General features: G+C 53.8%; 5 protein-coding genes across 5 annotated transcripts; 2 read left to right on the top strand and 3 right to left on the bottom strand.

Moving 5' to 3' along the window:
• Positions 1-338: 338 nt before the first annotated feature.
• ACO1O0_007551 (ABC transporter A family member) lies at positions 339-5,325 on the bottom strand (the record flags this gene model as incomplete). Its single annotated transcript, XM_083196923.1, has 3 exons — positions 339-1,781; positions 1,843-2,247; positions 2,314-5,325. The coding sequence occupies 3 exons, from the start codon at positions 5,323-5,325 to the stop codon at positions 339-341; spliced, it is 4,860 nt and encodes a 1,619-aa protein (XP_083048131.1).
• A 2,510-nt stretch (positions 5,326-7,835) lies between these two features.
• On the top strand, positions 7,836-9,337 carry HTS1_2 (Cytoplasmic and mitochondrial histidine tRNA synthetase; the record flags this gene model as incomplete). The annotated part of the gene is made up of 2 exons (XM_083196922.1): positions 7,836-7,942; positions 7,999-9,337. The coding sequence occupies 2 exons, from the start codon at positions 7,836-7,838 to the stop codon at positions 9,335-9,337; spliced, it is 1,446 nt and encodes a 481-aa protein (XP_083048130.1).
• Positions 9,338-10,245: 908 nt separating this feature from the next.
• Positions 10,246-11,265, bottom strand: ACO1O0_007549 (uncharacterized protein; the record flags this gene model as incomplete). Its single annotated transcript, XM_083196921.1, has 2 exons — positions 10,246-11,098; positions 11,237-11,265. The coding sequence occupies 2 exons, from the start codon at positions 11,263-11,265 to the stop codon at positions 10,246-10,248; spliced, it is 882 nt and encodes a 293-aa protein (XP_083048129.1).
• Positions 11,266-11,711: 446 nt separating this feature from the next.
• On the top strand, positions 11,712-13,622 carry ACO1O0_007548 (uncharacterized protein; the record flags this gene model as incomplete). The annotated part of the gene is made up of 5 exons (XM_083196920.1): positions 11,712-12,035; positions 12,103-12,237; positions 12,362-12,542; positions 12,609-13,299; positions 13,391-13,622. 5 exons carry the CDS (start codon positions 11,712-11,714, stop codon positions 13,620-13,622), a joined length of 1,563 nt encoding a protein of 520 aa, XP_083048128.1.
• Positions 13,623-13,861: 239 nt separating this feature from the next.
• ACO1O0_007547 (SUR7/PalI family protein) lies at positions 13,862-14,752 on the bottom strand (the record flags this gene model as incomplete). Its single annotated transcript, XM_083196919.1, has 1 exon — positions 13,862-14,752. The coding sequence occupies one exon, from the start codon at positions 14,750-14,752 to the stop codon at positions 13,862-13,864; it is 891 nt and encodes a 296-aa protein (XP_083048127.1).
• Between the last annotated feature and the right edge of the window lie 4,023 nt (positions 14,753-18,775).

Below are 18,775 nucleotides of genomic sequence, written 5' to 3'. Positions count from 1 at the left end.
TATATGAGTTGAATGTCGGGGAAAGTTTTTCAACACTACGAGCAGGTGGTATTTAATTATGGGGGAGCTAGGAATGTAGGGAAAAGTTAGAGCGGATGAACTTCGAGATCTGGGGTTACGAGGAGGTCTACTGATGTGGGGAATCTCCGGTCAGATCCGAAAGTGCGGGGGCGGGGACGTGCAAATCGGGGATTATCCACCTATTATCAGTAACAGGGGGAGAGCTTGGACAATGTTCTCCGTATAATTATAAATATAACATGACTGAACTAAGAAATCTGTTGTTGTATATGTACTCTACGTGTGTGAGACCTTTATGAGATCCACACACCGCCACCTCAACGCTTAAGCATCCTCCTGAACAACCCCCTCCTCGCAACACCATCCTCCTCCTGCGCATTATTCTCTCTCGCCACACTCAGAAACACACTCTCCAGCGTCGCGCCGCCCACCGAGTAGTATGCAATCCCCAGCCCATCCTTCTCCCGCTCCAGCAAATCAATCACCTCAGCCACGGCACTGCGCCCTCCTCCCCCCTGCTGCGCCGTCGCACTACTACCACCACGACCACTACTACCACCAACGCCGGGGATCGTGAAGCGCACCTGTCCACCCAGCATGGCGCGCTCCAGCTCCGCCCCGGGAATCTTGTCCTGCACCCACGCGCGCACGCCCGCCATCTCCCCGTCGCTCGACCCGGGCGCCGAGGCCAGCAGCAGGCTCACGTAGTACACGTTGCTGTACCTCTCGCGCAGCGCCCCCGTCGTCCCCACGGCGAGCAGCCTCCCCGCGATGATGGCCGCGCGCGTCGCCAGCGCGTCGGCCTCCTCCATGCTGTGCGTCGTCAGCAGCACGGACCGGCCGGGCGCGACGTCCCGCACCAGCCGCCAGAAGGACCGCTTGGCCACGGCGTCCATGGCCGACGTCGGCTCGTCGAGGACCATGACGGGTGGGGCGCCCATGAGGGCTATGGCCAGGCTGAGCTTGCGCTTGTTGCCGCCGGACAGCTTGGAGGCGTTGGTGCGCGCGTGGGGGGTGAGGTCCAGCCGGGCCATGACGTGCTCGACGTTGGCACTGACGGCGCGGATGCCCTTGACTCGGGCGTAGAACTCGAGGTGCTCGCGCGTCGTCATGAGATCCAGGGCGTCGAACTGGGGGCACACGCCCAGGAAGCGCTGGGCGGAGCGCGTGCGCGAGTCCTCGCCCCGGAGGAGGATGCGGCCGTGGTCCGGGCGTAGCTCCGACTGGATCATGTTGACCAGCGTGGACTTGCCGGCGCCGTTGGGGCCTAGGAGGGCCATGACGTGCCCAGCTGGGACGCCCAGCGTGACGTTCTGGACGGCGTGGGTTGAGCCGAACGACTTGTCGACGTTTAGCAGCCGCAGGAAGTCGTCCTCGGTCTGCTCTACGCGCTGCTTCTCGGCCTTGACTTCGGGGCTCATGCCCGTGGGAGACTTCTCACTGTCCTTTCCGGTAGCAGCGGCAGCAGAAGCAGAAGCCTTGGCGCCCTTACGGCGGAACAGGGCGACGTCTCCCTCGATCCAGACAATGATAAGGAGGAGCACAATTACCTGGATGGCCAGATACAGTATGGGGCCCCCGTAGGCGTATATACTCCCCGCAGGCTCCAGGACCCCATTTCGGCAGCCAATCTGCCTGACATTACCGCCGAGAAGCACAGCACGGAACACATTGCCGATGGGGAGAACCAGGTTCAGGCCAAACGTGAGCCCATTGGTGACGGCGTCGAGGCTCTCCGGCCCTGACCATCCCGATCCGAGCTTCTCCAGTTAGCACATGATCTCGAACGCACCGCAGGAATAGTATGAAGGGTGGACTCACAGAGAAGGAAATAGCCGCAACGGCATACATGAGCAGGCTGATCCCTCCCATGGCCATGAACGACTTGAGCGGGCCCGTGACAAAATGTGAGACGACGTATCCTAGCAACACCGCAGCCACGCCGTACAGGATCAGGATGGGCAGCATGATCAGCCCGGGTCCGTTCCAGTACCACAGCTGGAACTGGACAATGAGGCTGCACCCGATGGCGATGACGACCACGAAGATGGAGTCAAACAGCCCATAGGCGATCCACAGGGGCGCGCGCCGGACACCGTTGGCGTACTCGAGGGCTCTCACGCGACGGGCCTTTTCGATGGCTGGGTACAGCACCATGGCGGCGGGCCAGATGGCATGAACGAGGGTGAAGAAGGCAGCGTAGAGTGTCGCGTCAATGGCGATGTCCTGCCAGGTGTCAGTGGTCCTGTCGAATACCGGTCTATACGCATGGAGTTGAGGTTATCAGCTTACACCAGAACTGTCGGAAAATTCCCCAAAGGCAGCGTTAATTTCGATCCCCGTCTCCATCTCAGTCCACATGTTGAGCATCTGCAACGCCGCGTCCGCATACCCTCCACTTATAATGTTGAACCCAATGACAGGCGCCTCCCCCTTGTCGCCCATGAAGATGGCCCCCGCGGCCTGACCCCTGATCTGGGTCGTCCTGTCTAGCACCTGCTGGCGACTATCCTGGACGTCGACAAACTGGTAGTACGTCCTATTGTCAATCGACTCCATGTCACTGAACGGCTCCATGACCAGGTCATGCAGCGTCCTGTTCGCCGACGGGGGCCCAAGCACCAGCCTCTCACAGCCATAGTAACCCGCACTGATGTCACTAAAGTCACAAAACTCACCATTCCACGTAATCGTCGAGGCATACGGCAGATAGACCTCGGGCGTTAGGTCCTCGCAGTTCCCCGGGTAGTACTCCTTGACCAGCTCATTGAGCTGCGACGTGATGACGATGGGCAGCACCACCACCCACAGGTACGGGAACCAGAACCGCTTGAGCACCGTCACGCGCTTGCGGAACAGAACCCACAGCTGCGCCCCGAAGGACAGCACGCGCGCCGGCTCCAGCTCAAAGTCCTCTGCTGATGTGATGACGGGCGACGATATCCTCTTTGCGGGCTGCTCCAGGAGTCCCTCGTCGGCCACGCGCAGGAACACGTCCTCGACCTGCGGACCCGCGATGCCTACATCCGACACACCTGCAGCAGAGAAGGCAGACGACAGCTTCGCCGCAGATTGAGAGTCGGGAGTCGTGTACACCAGCCGGTCCTGGTGCGTCTCAGACGGATACTGCACATCCACCACGCCAGCCGCACCACGGGGGACCAGCACGCGATACCCACCGCCATGGATATTCTTCAGCTCGGCAGCAGCCCCCTGGCAGTTGATACTCCCCCTCGTCAGTATCACAATGTGATCCGCCAGCACGTCCACCTCGTCCAGGAAGTGCGTCGTGAAGATGATGCTCCGCCGCGCGCGCTGCTCCAGCAGGATCTCCCAGATGACGCGCCGCGAGAGGGGGTCCAGCCCGGAGGTGCACTCGTCGATCAGGCAGATGGTCGACCCGCCGATGAACATGCACGCCAGCTGCAGCTTGCGCTTCTGCCCGCCGCTCAGTGTGCCGGCCTTGCTGCGTTCCTTGGCCCCGAGGTCGCACGCCGCGATGAGCTGTTCCTGGTCCTGGGCCGTCTCGTGCGCGGCCTTGATCTGGTTCCACACGTACATGTGCTCGGCGACGGTGAGGTCGTCCCAGAAGGTGTTGTGCTGCGGGCAGATGCCGATCTGGGAGGGGCTGGCGTCGAGCTGCACGGTGCCCGACGTGGGTTTCGTGAAGCCCGACATCATGTGCAGCGTCGTCGTCTTGCCGGAGCCGTTGGGCCCCACGAGGCACAGGATCTGGCCCTTGTGGCCCTGGAAGCTGACGCCGTCGACGGCCGTGACGCCGCGGCGCCTGCCGCAGCAGAAGATCTTCTCGAGGATGCTGGGCGTGAACTCCTTGCGGAGGTTGAACGTCTCCGCGACGGCGTCGTTGGACTGTTTGTCGCCCTGCTGCTGCTGCTGCTGCTGCCCCTGGAAGGTCCGGCTGCGGAAGTCGATCCCGTGCATGAGCTTCTCGACGAGGATAGCCAGGAGGGGGTACGCAACAATCTGGAGGACGAGGAAGCCCAGCATCTCGCCCTGCGTGATCTTGTACGAGACGACCTGCGGCCTCTCATTGAAACCAGGCAGTACAGGCTGGACGCCCAGATCAGGACTCTTGTCCAGCAGCTCCCAGATACACGACTGGATGACAAAGAAGACAAAGTTGGAGCTCGGGAACAGGAGGGCCATGACATACGGCCCCGCCGGACCAGGCTTGTTGTCCCAGTCAAGCGCATGGACCTGCGCCCCGACGGCGAGCAGCAGGAACGCGCCGATGACATAGACGGACGACACGCGCGACTTGCGGAAGAAGGCCGCCGCGAAGACGGTGGAGCTGTTGACGGCCAGGCCCAGCAGGATCTGCCACCCGACGAGCACGCCGACCCCGGAGCTGGGGAACAGCAGCTGCGAGAAGAGCACGCCGAACACGACGCAGACGGGCAGCGTGGACAGGTCGAGTACGAGCACCCAGGCAAGCACGCGGGCCGCGGCGGTGCTGCTCCCGCCGCCCATCGAGTCGATGAGCTGGGCCATGCCCGACTCGCGCTCGGCGGTGATGAGGGTCGTGTGCCGGTATATGATGAAGAGATAGGACACGAACAGGGCAAAGACGATGATGCCTCCGACAAGGTTCACGGCGCTGCGCTGGTCCTCGCGGTCCTTGTCCTCCTGCGTGGTCTGCGTGTAGCCAAAGGCCTCGGGCGTGGAGGCGGTCGTGTTGGTGATGGCCTTGTTGATGGCCAGCTGCAGGGGCAGCTGGTACTTCTCGGCCTTGTTGTCGTGCGTGTTGGCGTCAAACCTACCGAATGATCTGGAGGGATCGAGGCGGACGGCGTAGGACCACGTCTTGTCTTTGCTTTCATCTCCCGACAAGAGGTACTTGATGGGTGTATCCTTGGTCGTCTGGGGGCTGTCGAGGAAAGTGACCGAGGCGAAGCAGGGGCTGACGCCGCGGAGGTCAGACATGCAGACATTGGGCAGCGAGCCGTCGTCTTGTTCAAAATGAATCAGGGCGGGATCGATGCCCTCGGTGAAGGTGTCGACTACGCGCTGAACGTCCGGACCCAGGTGTGGAGGCTGGACAATGACGAGCTTCTTGTCCACCACGTCGCCGAGGGCCTTGATGGGCTCTGGGGACGCGCTTCCATATTTGCTGGAGGAGCTGACAAAGTCGGGAATGGACAGGAGGATGGCGAGGACGGCTATGGGGATGCCGTAGATGAAGAGGAAGAACCCAACGGGCCGTCTCACAATGGCGACGAGAAAGTTCTTGTACATGAGGCCTCGAAGGCGCCGGGCAAAGGGCCCGACATTGAGAGACACCATGGTTGTGGTGGTGGAGGGATCACTCGTCTCGCGACCTCCAGCACGTGCTTTGGCAAGGCCTGCCGCTTCGCATAGATTGGGGCAAACGATGATATAGATTTTTGACAGTGGTAGCCTAAGGACGATCTGCCAGGGGAAGGGGGCTGTGAAGTGCAAACACAGCTTATAGAGACGGGCCGCCGTCAATAGACAACTACCGAGACGTGAAGAGTTCTCGGCTCAGCACTCAATTTCGGCTATCTGACAGAATTAGACAAGATCGGACGGCCGCGTCAGGCAACTTCAGGCAACTGAAGTTTGATCCTCCCATCGTGGCGGTGTTGACCATGGTGTTTCATCCGAGGGCTATCATCCAACGACACGAGCACACGTCAAGGCCACCCGGCGACTACCCAGACAGGCAAGGAATACGTAACCAGAGGTAGCTATTATATAATAGCAGGCCTCGTAGTCAGGGACAGAGAAGGCTATTGTTATTAAGATAATGAGCGTTATTTTATATGAAATCTATATAATTATAATTCTTTGCGATTTGTATTTACACACGCTGTACCGCTAAAATGGGGAATTGAGCACTTTTCCAACGCTTGCCTGATATGCGACCGTAAAGGAACCATCATCATCAGCGGTCTGGGACATATAACCCCTGCAGAGGAATGTGGGGTGAGCATGGACTTTTGTTCTGCTTACGACGTTTTTGCTCGTGTTCGTAGGCTCTTGGCGCGTCACGATCTCCATCTGGACATGGATGGATGTGCTCAGCCTCAAAAGATGCTGCTCAGAGAGCCCATTTGGGACTCGGCCTTTGGGACTCGGCCTTTTGAGACACAGCCTCGTAATTATCACCAATCCACCCTGGTCCATTGTCTTCCCATCAATCGTCTTCTTGTCGCTGCTCCTTCGGGTTGACACATCCAGTTGACGCGGCGCTTGTATTCTTTGACATTGGCTGAGGAAAATGGAGGATCAAGATTTTCGGACCGAGTGCAAGTTATGAGATCTTCGAGCTCCGACGTTCAAATAAACGCGAAAATTCTGACCCAAATGAGGCATGATAACCACCATACCATGTTGACTAGACGCGATGAGCAAAATCACTACCGGTTTGGAGGCCGCGGGGGAAGATTTACCTTAGGCATTATAATTCCAATATGAACCTGTGGATTTCACTTTCTTACCTTCCGCATATTCTTCTCGCATCAGGATCCTACAAGTTTAAGCATATCGTATCTATTTTAAGCACTCTTCTCTTTCATACACCTTAGCGTTGTCTGAGTGATTAGATGGGGCATCATAATATACGAAAAAGAGCGGGGATTATCCTGATATTGATTCTGCCACTACCATTGGCACAGAACATCTACTAACCTTGGTGGGTAAGCTCTTCTGGGGAGAAAACGCGCCAAGGTGTATGGGCGAGGTGAGTCTCAACAGTACGAATACCTAATACGAGGGGATGTCGGTTTTCCGTAAGGGTTTGTCAGGGGCTTAGCATGGAGGCAAGACGCGGATACCAGCACCATAAGCTTTATTACCCTGATTTAAGCCATTTACCTTCTTACGAAGTATAAAGGGTTCATTTGGTGATGGCTTTCGTGACTGAACTTACAGGTCGTTCCGTGGGTATCTTTCAGAAGTAGCTTTGTGGAGCGTACGCTTCGAAACTTCGAGAGGGAGGCAGGTAGAGGCATGTTGGTCAATGAAGCTGATGATATCGAGGCACGATTGAAGCTGGAGAATTGAAACCTCTGTGTTATCCAAGGACAGCATCACAATAGCTGCGATACTGTACTGGTATTTATACACAAATTTGTTAAGATGGTACACAAGACAAATAGACAGGATCCGCTCCCGCAAGCAAAGTGTTGTCCGCGATTGTCGATCAAGTACGTAGACTCCGACACTTAGTTACGAAACCCCAGCTTTGTCTATGTGAGTAGATGAATGGGATTTGCGCCGCCTAATACTCTCCTCCAGATTGCGCAAGGTATAACGGGTAAGTCTGCAACGACTAGATGGATAGTTAGATTAGCCGTTCCAGAGCGAGGCTTTTGACTGGGGTGTTGATACTGTTGATTCTCAGTATAGAGACTTACATCCCTGTATCCATAATCCAGTTCAGGCCTCTCCGCGCGGTCGGAGTGTTGGTTCGGTCTGTTGGTCCCAGGTGTTGGATACCCTGATCAATGGCCAATCATAGCACTTGGCTAGCGCTAAAGGAATGACTCAATTTTGCATAGAATGACCCATACAACAGGGAAACAAGCTAATAACTTGAGGCGAAGCACGCGGCTATGAATCCAAATCAATTGGCTGGAACCAAGATCGGTGGACAAGGACTTGAGTCACAGTTCTGCAGATTCCGTAGAACCATAAAGTCTACAGAGTACTCCGTACTCGACACATTTTTAGGCAACACCGCCACCCTCGCGACACTTAGCAGTGTTTGTTGATACCCTCAGACGTTGAGGATACCTGCCCTGCTCAAAGCCAGGCAAAGAGGCGGCAACATGGTCACCAACGAAGAAAAGTTGAGTCGTTCCAACGTGCAGTTGAAGACGCCAAAAGGTACTCGTGATTGGGTTGGTCCAGACCTCATCCTTCGCGAACACATCTTGTACGTTTTGCAGAGTCAGGGACGATAATTGAATAGGTTCACTGACGTGCCATCAGCCGCTCCATCAGCGACGTTTTCAAGCTCCATGGCGGCACACCATTGGATACCCCCGTCTTCGAGCTCAAGGGGATCCTGACAGAGAAATATGGCGAGGACTCGCGTCTCATATACGATCTGCAAGACCAGGGCGGAGAGCTTTGCTCTTTGCGATACGACCTCACGGTTCCGTTTGCTCGCTGGCTGGCTATGAATAGCAACGTCCCACAAATCAAGCGCTACCAGATCGCAAAGGTCTACCGAAGGGACCAGCCTGCGATAGCTCGCGGGAGGCTCCGTGAATTCTACCAGTGTGACTTCGACATTGCTGGGATCTACGACCCCATGATACCTGATGCGGAGGTTCTGCGGGTTATCATCGAGGTTTTCGAGGCGCTTGAGATCGGGGTTTCTATCAAGATCAACCACAGACAGATCCTAGACGGCCTTTTTGAGGTTGCAGGTGTCCCAGATGAAAAGGCTCGTTCCATCAGTTCAGCCGTCGACAAGCTAGACAAAGCACCCTGGGGTGAGGTGAGGAAAGAAATGGTCGGGGAAAAAGGTCTACCCGAGGAAGTCGCCGATCGCATTGGTAAATATGTTGCGCTCAATGGCGATTTGCGCACAATGCTCGAGTTGCTTCAGTCAGATGAATCGCTATCAGGAAATGAAAAGGTGCAAGCTGGACTGAAAGACATGGGGCTTCTCGTCTCCTACTTGCAGGCGCTGGATGTCATCGACAAAGTCTCTTTCGACCTCTCCCTTGCTCGGGGCTTGGATTACTATTCCGGCGTTATTTATGAAGTCTTGACAAAACCTCAAAGCGAAACTGGCCCTGGAGCCCCAGGCGTGACCAAGCGTAACAGCGTGGCAAGTCAAGTTGGCAGCATTGCCGCAGGTGGCCGCTACGACAATCTTGTTGGCATGTTCGGAAAGCGCCCCGTGCCGTGCGTTGGAGTGTCGTTCGGAGTTGACCGAATTTTCACCATCCTTAACTCTCAACGGGAGCAGAAGGTATCGGTCTTGACTCGCGAGATCGACGTCTACGTGATGGCATTTGGAGGCAAGGACATGGACGGGCTTCTTCTTGAGCGGATGGCAATCGCTCGACAGTTGTGGACTGCGGGCATCCGGGCTGAATTTTCAGCAAAGGTCAAGGCCAAGTTGCCTCAGCAGTTCAAGGCGGCCAAAGACGTTCCCCTTGCAGTGATTATTGGCCAGGATGAGTTGGCTGATGGTCTGGTCAGGCTTAAAGTACTGGGTGGGGTGGACGGCGAGAACGATGAGAAAGATCGCGGGCAGCTTATTTCCAAGGATATCCTAGTTAAAGAGGTTAAAAGGCTTCTTGAGCTTATCTAGTAGGCTAGATTATAGGCAAACGACATCCGTTTGTGCCACGTCCCAAATTATTGTCCCATGAAAGTACGCAAACTTGGCGCCCTAGAAGGGTAGAGCGACTGATAAAGCCTCAATTACAGGGGAACATTTGTCGCTCTCCATCCTATGGCCATGACAGGGTTCTGGACAACAGCCATGATTATTTTTACTATGTATACTGCAGGTTGACTCAACTGTTGTATCCTTTGAACAAAATCGGTAAGATTAATCTTGCTATATTAGAGGATGCCTTCGCAGTTCGTTGTTGGGCTCACAAGGAGGACATTTTGCAGTTGATCACCGTGCTTGATTATATTGGTGTAGGCGTTTCTATTTCATTGCTAGACACAGTGGTCATTGGGTTTACTTCCGTGCTTTACGGTGTTGAAGTAGAGAACCAAGGTTAAGAGTAAATAGGTGTAACGCTTGAAATCTCTGCTAAACCCGGTGTGGATTATACTACTCCTTGACCTGGTCGGTAGACCCAACCACCAACCAGACCATCCAGATGGGACCCTGGCTTGTAGAATTAATGCTAGTAGTTCGGAATAAGCTTAAAGCCTGCGGGGAGGTGGATAGATTTGATGGGGCATCATGCCAGATTGTATGCCTGTGGTTTTAGTACGGATACCGGCAATATTCCCCGCCCCAAAACAATAGTTCCTGCTTACTTGGATTGTTGCCTGCAGAATCTTGATTTTTAAACTACCAACCAATACATGTACAACCAACACGCGTTGCCTCATTTCACTCGCAGGGTTTACCGTTGAGATTTCCGACTTTCGCTATCCGTAATGATAGTGTATTGATTCTAACATTGACAATTAATACAGTATACATATGCCATGACTTCTATCTATACACCTAACAGCCAGAAGATCAAAGAATATTCAATGCGGCAAAACCCAGTGCCAGTACCGCCCATTTCGCCCCCAAACCTGCGGCAACGCCAAGCTCTCGTCCTCCCTCGGGCACGGCGCCTTGATTGTCTGCCAGGTACCCTCCTTGCACCGCATCTCGTCTAGCATAGCCACAGAGACGTTGGCTGCGAGCTCCTCGGCGTCGGACTTGAAGAGGCACTTGGCCGGCTTGACATCCGTCTTCAACACCGGGCACGGGTAGCCTTCGTCATACGTCTCTCGCACTTCGGTGAGGCGAACCGCCACCGAGTCCGCCTCAGTAGGCTCTGTGCACGAGTTGACGGTGGCCTCGATGTCAGGAAGCTGCCCTCCGGGTGCGGTGCTGAACCGGACCGCGCGCGAGGCATATCCGTTGGGAGAGTTGGTCCACGCGTAGTCACCCCCATTGTCGTCTTCTGGGCCCGTGCTATTGGCGAAGCATTGGAACGGGATCATGGTTGTCCACAGGATTTTGAAATGCTCCGTCGTCCTGTTGGTTATGTTGATCGAGGGGAAGTCGAAGAAGTGCTTGCCCGGCGCGTCGTTCACCGAGTTGGCGAGCCCACCCGAGTCAAGACTGACGTCTTGCGACAGCCACTCGTATCTATTGGTGTTTTCCGTCTCGCCGTAGGACTCCACTGCCACGCTGATCATCATCTGTATAGGCCAGACGGCGTCGAGGTTGCTCACGCCGAAGACGATGGGGAACAGCTGCGTCGGTGCGTACGTTTCATTGCGCGCGAAGATGAGGTCGACTTGAAGGTCAGCGGGAAGCTTGCGCCCAGCGTTGGCGACCCGTGCCAATAATAGGGGGGCGTAGAAGCGCGACGAGGAAGCTGAGGGACTTCATCGTAGCGGTTGTTCGTTGAGTTAAGCAATCAGATGGACAATGGAGCGAAGTGAGTGCTAGCCGTAGAGCATTTCTTAAAATACACACGTACAATGTGACGCTCGGCTGAATGGGATCAATACTACGGAGTACCTATAGCTTGGCGCCTTTGATGGGATCATTTATTTCCGCGCAGCTTGGCATCACCGACGCCAAGCTCTGCCTCGGGGGGCCCCGGCTCGTGGAACCGAAGCTTCAGGAATACGAGATGAACAAGTCGGGAAACAAAGGCTGAGGATGATAATTAAAGACTTGAAATGGTCACGTTCTCCCATATATAAAGTGATGTAGCCCATGCTCCGCTTTTCTTGACAGTATAGCACACATATGCATACAAGTTACATGTGGCTTTTTGCCCGATGCCAAACGGGTTGTGAGACGCAGGTAGAACGACATGCATGTAAGCACCTGGGTACATGTACTTATAATGCTGCAGTCGGCTCGTCCCCCATATTCCTCGGCTGCCTTTCCCCTTTTGCCATCTTCTTCGTGCAGCTTTGCACCTCTTGGTCGCTGGAGTTTCCACTATTGACATAAGCGAGCTTCTAAGCTCCCAGCACCTGTCATTATGATGGGCCTACGCCAACACACACTTCTCTCCTTGCTGGGAATTACGGGCCTGGCTGTCCATGGCGCTGACGACAGCATCGACCAGATCAGCTGCGACGAAGCGCAGATCCTCCGCACCGGCGACTGGGTCAACAAGCAGTGCACCATAGATGAGGTCGTGATGCTGTACAGTTTCACGCCATCAGAGCGGTGGAAGGCGCTCGAGTGCCAGTATTGCTGGGAAGATGCGATCCGAGTGTGGCGGGCGTGCAACTCTAGCAAATATGACGGTTACGACTTCGCCACGTCTATCGCCGACTTTCTTCATGTGCCTCTCAAGTCCGTAGGTAGACCCCAGTGTCAATCGTGTCAAAAGACTCCCGAGACTGAAATCGACTGTTCGTATATAGGAATGCAATTATGCATCGATAGAGACCGACTGCGGGCTGGGTCAGGGATGCGAAGCGCACAGCATGGAGCAGGACAAAGATAAGACGGGGGCCTGCACGTACGAGATCTGGAACTCGTTGCTTGCTCTGCGTGAGGTGAGTAGATGAGATTGCGGGAAGTCAAGTCTTTATATCCCAGTGGTCATCCTGGGGCTTCGACTTGGCTCTCCGACATGACTGCGTTGGATTGAATAATTGCTGACACCTTGTGCCGTGGTAGATGATTATCACTTACTACAACGCCCTAACCACAGCGACAGACGAGCTCAAATGGGACCACGAAACTTTCATCGATACCTTCGCCCCGAAGGTGCTGGACGAGGGGACAAAGCTATTCACTCTTTTTCAGACTCTGCTTCCCATCCCCTTCAACACTGCGGCCGCACGTTTCTTCGGCGGAGGTAAGTAACTATGCCCATGTGAGCCATATCTTTCACTTGATTGGAATCTGATACCGAAATCATCAGCCTTCATGTTCAAATATTACTTTTCGGGCAACACCACTGGCAAGGTTTCCGAATGGGAAGCTGCAACCTCCAATATTATCAGTACCGGTTCCTCCGTTGCCAAAGACGCGCTCAAAAAGGCCTCGGACGACCACGCGGACTTCCCCCTCGATACCATCTATGATAAGCTGACCGAGAGCTGGAAGTCACAGGCCAAAGCGCTCGCCAAGAAGCTCTTCGGGGGAGACAAGGATAGCATCAAGGCCCTAACCGACATGTTGTTGGACGGCAAGATGATTGGAGGCAAGCCGGAACGGGGCAGTTGGGAGAACAGCGAGCACATGGACAACTGGGATTCAGAAAAGAACATCCAACGAGCCTTCTACGCGGCGGCGATCCCGGCCGTCTGGGGTGCCAAGCACCTCTCCCCCGTGGTCGTCGACTTTGGCGCCAGCTGCGAAATCGACGCGCGCAAGTACTTCAAGGAGGAGCCCGACGCGTACAACTTGGGCTGGAGATGCCCCGATGGGCACTCGTACATCCTCGCCGGCGTTCGTGATGGGCCCCAGTTGCAGTGCGCGCCCAGCTACCCTGGCGACAACGGCGGATGCAACCACGTGTTGAAGTGGACGCTCGACAGGCTCGGGGGCATCGGTGAGATCCAGGACCCTGGCAACGACTGGGGTGTTACGGTGGACGACCTTATCATCGGGTGAGTTTCATCTTCGTTTCTTACCCTGCCCAACTCACCTCGCCTCGCGGGTCGCCGAGAGCAGATGCAACTGACCGTTTTCTTTTCACAGCGCCGTCAACACGTGGGAGAAGAACGGCAAGAAGAACAACATGAACCCAGCACACGGGATGCCGGATGATTCAGACAGGACCGTCGCCGAGGAGTACAAGGGAGAGCGGCTAGACATTCGCAGAGCCGGCCTCATCCGCATCCCCGTCTGCAGCGTCGAAGAGGCGACGGCGAACCTTAACAAGGGCCGTGAGTTGTACGGTGACTCGCCCAACTACCCTTGCAACCCGTAATGGATATATAAGTGTCTGTAGAAGAGGCACTTTCTTTCTCCTTTGTATAGATACCTATAGGCTAGAAACCCCTTGCCTTCATTCAGCAACAATAGCCAGCCGCCGTGTGCCTCCTGGACCGCCCAGCGTACAGTTTTGCAACTTTCTAACAATGATGCAAGATCAGCATCACAATAAACGGTACATCGCATCTTTTTTAACGCCGAGTTACTTTTATTTCGGGATCCATTGTTCGGTTTCTATGGGCCCGCGTTCTGAGAGCGAGCGTCCGTTCTAGTGGAATTGTCTCCCTTGCCGTGCCCGCCAAGTTTTCGAGAGCGGAAAACGGAGGTGCCATAGTACACGCATACGCCCAGCGACCAGAATAGGTTGGAAAAAATGGCACAGGCGGCGCCTATCCACACTGCCTTACGGGACGTGTCGTTGAAGTTGATGGTGGCTCCGTCCCACTGTGCGACGACACCTTCGACGCACATGATGACAACAATATCCAGGCACGTCGACAGTGCCGTAGCAGCGCAGACGGCAATAGTAGCTATGCATGCCAGGGGGAACGTGACCCAGGAAACCGTTCGAGTTACGCCCAAGTGAACCTGGGCACAGAGTAGCGCAAGGGCAACGATGAAGGCGATCTGGGTATAGAGAGTGACGCTGGCGAAGAGAGAAAAGGTTTCTGTAATGTACTCGGGCAAGATCACACCCGGCGCCCCAATCTGGTTCCCGAAGCTCTTGGTCCACCTATCTAGCGCGTGCTGGGCCCAGTTGAAACCGGGTCTTGTACACGCCCGGGAGCCAGTATGAGATGTATAGCAGTAACCCCACAGGCCAATATCGTACAGGTTATATAGACCCAAATCTTCTGCGGTGATATTTGTTGACCTAGCACCGAGGAACATGCCGTCCATTTCCTCGAACAGGTGCTTCTCATGGATACCCGCCGGTCGGGGGCTGCAGGAATCGACCAAATTATCAACGAATTTGGGAGCAAGGGAGAAGTCCGCTGCGTTGACTTGGAAGAGGTAGGGGTGAATGCCTGGAATACTACCAGCAAGAGTCGGGACCAGAATGGTAATGAGAGACCACAGATTGAGGGCTATGGCCACGCCAACGAGGCAATCTTGGATACTCATGATAATAGAGGAACAGAAAATATATGCTGCCCTTCGTCGCTGTCTTTACTGTTCCGCTAGTCTGAGGCAGAGAAGATGGTAAGATGTAAGGTCAAAGCGTTTGGAAGATGTAGTCAAAGTCTTGGGAGGATGTTGATGGTACTTAGACAATAAGTATGCGATTTATTTCCTGACACAAATGAGTCGATGATATGGGCGAGTGATGAAATGGTGAAACCAAACTACGCGAAATCTTTGGAAACGGGGGAATGCTTATATTTGTCTAGGGTGATAGAGGGATCGTCAGCAAGGTAGAAAGTTCGTCCGCTACTCATAACTCGCTTAACAGGGTATGAAAAGCGAGACAGAAACTTTTGGTAGGCGATTCGTATTATAGAGGGCTGGGTTCGTGTAAGCCGTGTAATTTAACCAGTGAGGTCTCCTAAACGAAGTTCTTTGCATCGCGGTACTCAATTCCTCGCGTCCCAAACCAGAGCCGCCGCTGTCAAGAATGTCGAAAACGCTTCCCAAGTGGCCATCAGGTACCAACCAGGACCCTGTGCCGCAAATATTGCTGCCGCCGGTAATCGTAAAAGGCTAAAGGTAAAGAAGACTTTGTTTTCCTGGTATGCAGAAAGGATGTAGAAGAAGCCGATGCCCGTGATTGCTACCGAGAAGGCGTTGAGGCCGGGAAGAGCTGATTCTGGGAGTCGTTTGGCGGCTAGTGCTCTTCGGGGCGCGACGAGGATGCTGGCACCCTGGTAGGCGGCGCTCGCGCCAAAGAGATATGCCGTTATTGCCGCTGCACTGGGCATCTTTGTATATGTTTGCTGAAGTTCTTTGATTTAAAAAGAAGAGGGACAGCTTAAAAGAGAGTGATAGGCTGCAAAAGCGTAGCAGCCCAACCCAAGGAGACCGAATAGAGCCTGCAGCTGGCTCGGAGCATGAAGCGCGGGCGGGTATCAATAGCATATAAATAAGGCACAGCGAAGTCAACAACGGACTTAAGAAGCTGGCGTTGCGAGGGCCGAATAAATATAATACGAAATGAAGCATTACGGGGGAGGCAGCGGACATAAGCACATCTAAGCCACCGAGTTCCCGACCGTTACAGCGCGGCTTACGCAGTGATATCATAAGAAAATGTGAATATGTTTGGCATAGGATAGGATTTTACTCTTGTTTAAAACACCGCCTGGAATGAAAATAAAAGGAACATGATATAAGTAGAAATAAATATCAACCCTAGTATTCGAATGGGTCATACGATGATATAAACTTCGCATACAACACATGACCCTAGGCAGCCGAGAACTGAAACACAAATGAAGGGTGCCCAATTGACTGAATGAATGAATAAATCAAAGTTTAAACTACAAATTCACAACTCTGAACTCAGAAAACGGCTCAGGTTGCGGATGCCCTTCGCCCAAAATAAGGGAGGAAACTCCTCGTCGCCCGCCCCAAAAGTTAATGAACCGCCTGCAGAACCTCCTCGTCGTCATACAAGCACTCCTCCCCCAAAGGATTGATTATCTGCCGCGCAAGAGTCGAGACAGGCATGCTGGGGTGCTGGTGCTTGACGTTCTCCATCAGCACGTCACACATGACTGAGCTCATCCGCCCAACCGCCTCGTTGCCCCAGGCGCAAGCACCAAGGAGTTCCTTGCAGTACTTGCTCCTGCGCTCCTGTGTGCCCGGTGTAGTGGCGGATGTATCCACGACCGAGGCGAGTCCGGTATCGCAGCAATCCAGGATCAGGACCATGTCGCACGGAGCATCCATGATGTTCTAGCGGTGTTCTTCCCAAACCACCTCAGCAATATTCCGAATCTCTGGGTATCGTCCTCTCCATTTTCCCGCGGTATTAAAATTTCTCCGAGATGACATGGTATTTTCGAACCGGCCCAAGAGTTTGTGTACTGTGTCCAGCAAGAGGAAGCCTTTAGGGTGGTTGTGACTGTTCTCTAGTTAGCCCCTGATGGCCCATATTTAAAACCAAACTACAAATGGTCAAGAGAGATTTGGGAAAGATAGATTTACCTCAGGAGTACAAATTGCTCGTCATGGATGCTCCCATGCCCGTGATAGTACACGATGAGCAGCCTGTCGTCGGCTGCCAACTTCAAGAAGTCGTTCAGCGCCCGCTGTAGCGCAAACGAGGAGCGCCTCATGGGGATTGTGTAGCTCCGTACATTGTAGCCCCAGTTCCTGAATGTATCTGACACATCTCTCGTCTCGTCGTCGAGCTCGTCGCCTAAATCGTGGTAGGTAAATGTTAGAAGCAATACGTGTGCCTCTTTGTATTTCCCCGTCCCTTCTTCCGAAACGGCTTCTCTGTCCCTGTGTCTTTCGTTCCTGACGGAGCTCTGGACGCTCCATCTCGAATGTTCGGCCCTCGCTCCAGCTTTGGGTGATCTGCTTTTGTCACTGGTCTTCTTTTCTGGTTTAGTTTCAACCCCATCCTTGTCTTTCTTCTTTCCTCCATTCTGAGCTTCCTTGTTTCCCTTCTCGTCGTGCTTGGCGTGTCTAGTTGGTGCTTCGGGCTTCGCATTTCCTCCCTCAGCAGTCTCTCCACTGACTTTCTGCTTTCCCTTCTCCTTGTTCTTCCCCTCTCTAGCTTTATTGTCGGGAGTCATCTTATCGCGCTGCGCTAGGTAGAGGTTACACTGCTTATGTCACTCGGCAATGCCGCAAGTCCGGAGAGGAGAAAATAGACGTAGCTATAGTGCTGTCCCTAGCCCCAGAGTCATATTGAATACATGTTGGAGACGCCTCCCCCCGGTCTGTCAAACTTCACAGGAGAGTAGGCCACATTTAATGACCAAAATTGTCGCTGTTCCTGCTCCTCTTCCATATCCTGCTACACACATTCCCCGTGCTCTTCTGTGTACAGCTCCACAACCCCCGCTACGCGTTTACTTGCACCACATGATGTAGCACTTCATATTGTGGACATGTCCACAGTCGGTGTAAAGAATCAGGTAGCAGTCATCCGGTAAATCATAAACGTTCTACCATGCTAGGCGATTGGTTCTTTGTACGATCTGTTTCGTGTAAAGCACATCGACCTTCTTATCAGGAACGTCTATTTTAATCGACATGGGGATCGAGGATGGGAAGTGCAAAAGGGATGAGTTAGATGGCTATGGCAATGTTGTCAGTCAGTTTCCTTCGCCCACCAAGACTCCTAATACTATCACCTCGTACCAGGTTTGTTGCCGCAGACCTGCAGCAGCTGGACCAACCAACCGACATACATAAATCATTCCTATATAAACGCCGCAGAAAGAAGAATTCAGGACGATGTGTCTTAGCCCCATGTGTATATTGATTGATGTGAAATTTAGTGGCGTAGACCCGTAATCACAACGATCCGCCCTTTGTAAACGGCCTTTGAAGGGCATCTTCATCGGTATTCAAACGTCCAATATTGACGCGCCAACACGCTAAATATATCGGACTCCTCGCGAGTTGACCTGGCCCGCAAAGGCCCCAAAGCTTACAACTAGGAGCTGACATCACGTATTACGATCGAGAAGGCTTGTCGAGCTGTGAACGGTCACAGGACCCCAGTCTCTGTTCCAGATCCATGCAGCAGCAATAGTCTAGGAGTCATAGATGGCACGGCAGGTATGCATAGAATAGTAGGTACTATATCGCGCAACACTACGAATACTACAATGGAACCAACAAGAGAATCCATGTTAGGCTTGCAGTAAGGTTTCGGTCTTACGGGTTACAAGAGGAGCGGGGCACCGGCTTCTGGGCCATATACATAATAGGGTTATTGAACCGATGTAAACTAGGGAACCATTTTGACATGACTGGCAACGGACATGTAGGCGGGAGCCCCGCATATATGAGACGGGATCTGAATCGCAGTGAACTGTCGCTGCTCGCCAAGACGCATGTCTCGTCTGAACTCTAATATTCAGTCGATGGAACAGCTGCAGTTGCAGATTGACTCATACACCCCATCCTATGCAGGGAAGAACCATAAGATGATATGAGGCCGTCATTGTGAATAGTATACGTATTGTT

Source organism: Amphichorda felina (assembly GCF_050947745.1).
Source record: "Amphichorda felina strain 45539 chromosome Unknown scaffold_7, whole genome shotgun sequence".
In the NCBI taxonomy this organism is placed as follows: Eukaryota; Fungi; Ascomycota; class Sordariomycetes; order Hypocreales; family Bionectriaceae; genus Amphichorda; species Amphichorda felina.
The sequence above is the reverse complement of the archived record's forward strand: the minus strand, read 5'-3'. Positions and strand labels throughout refer to the sequence as shown.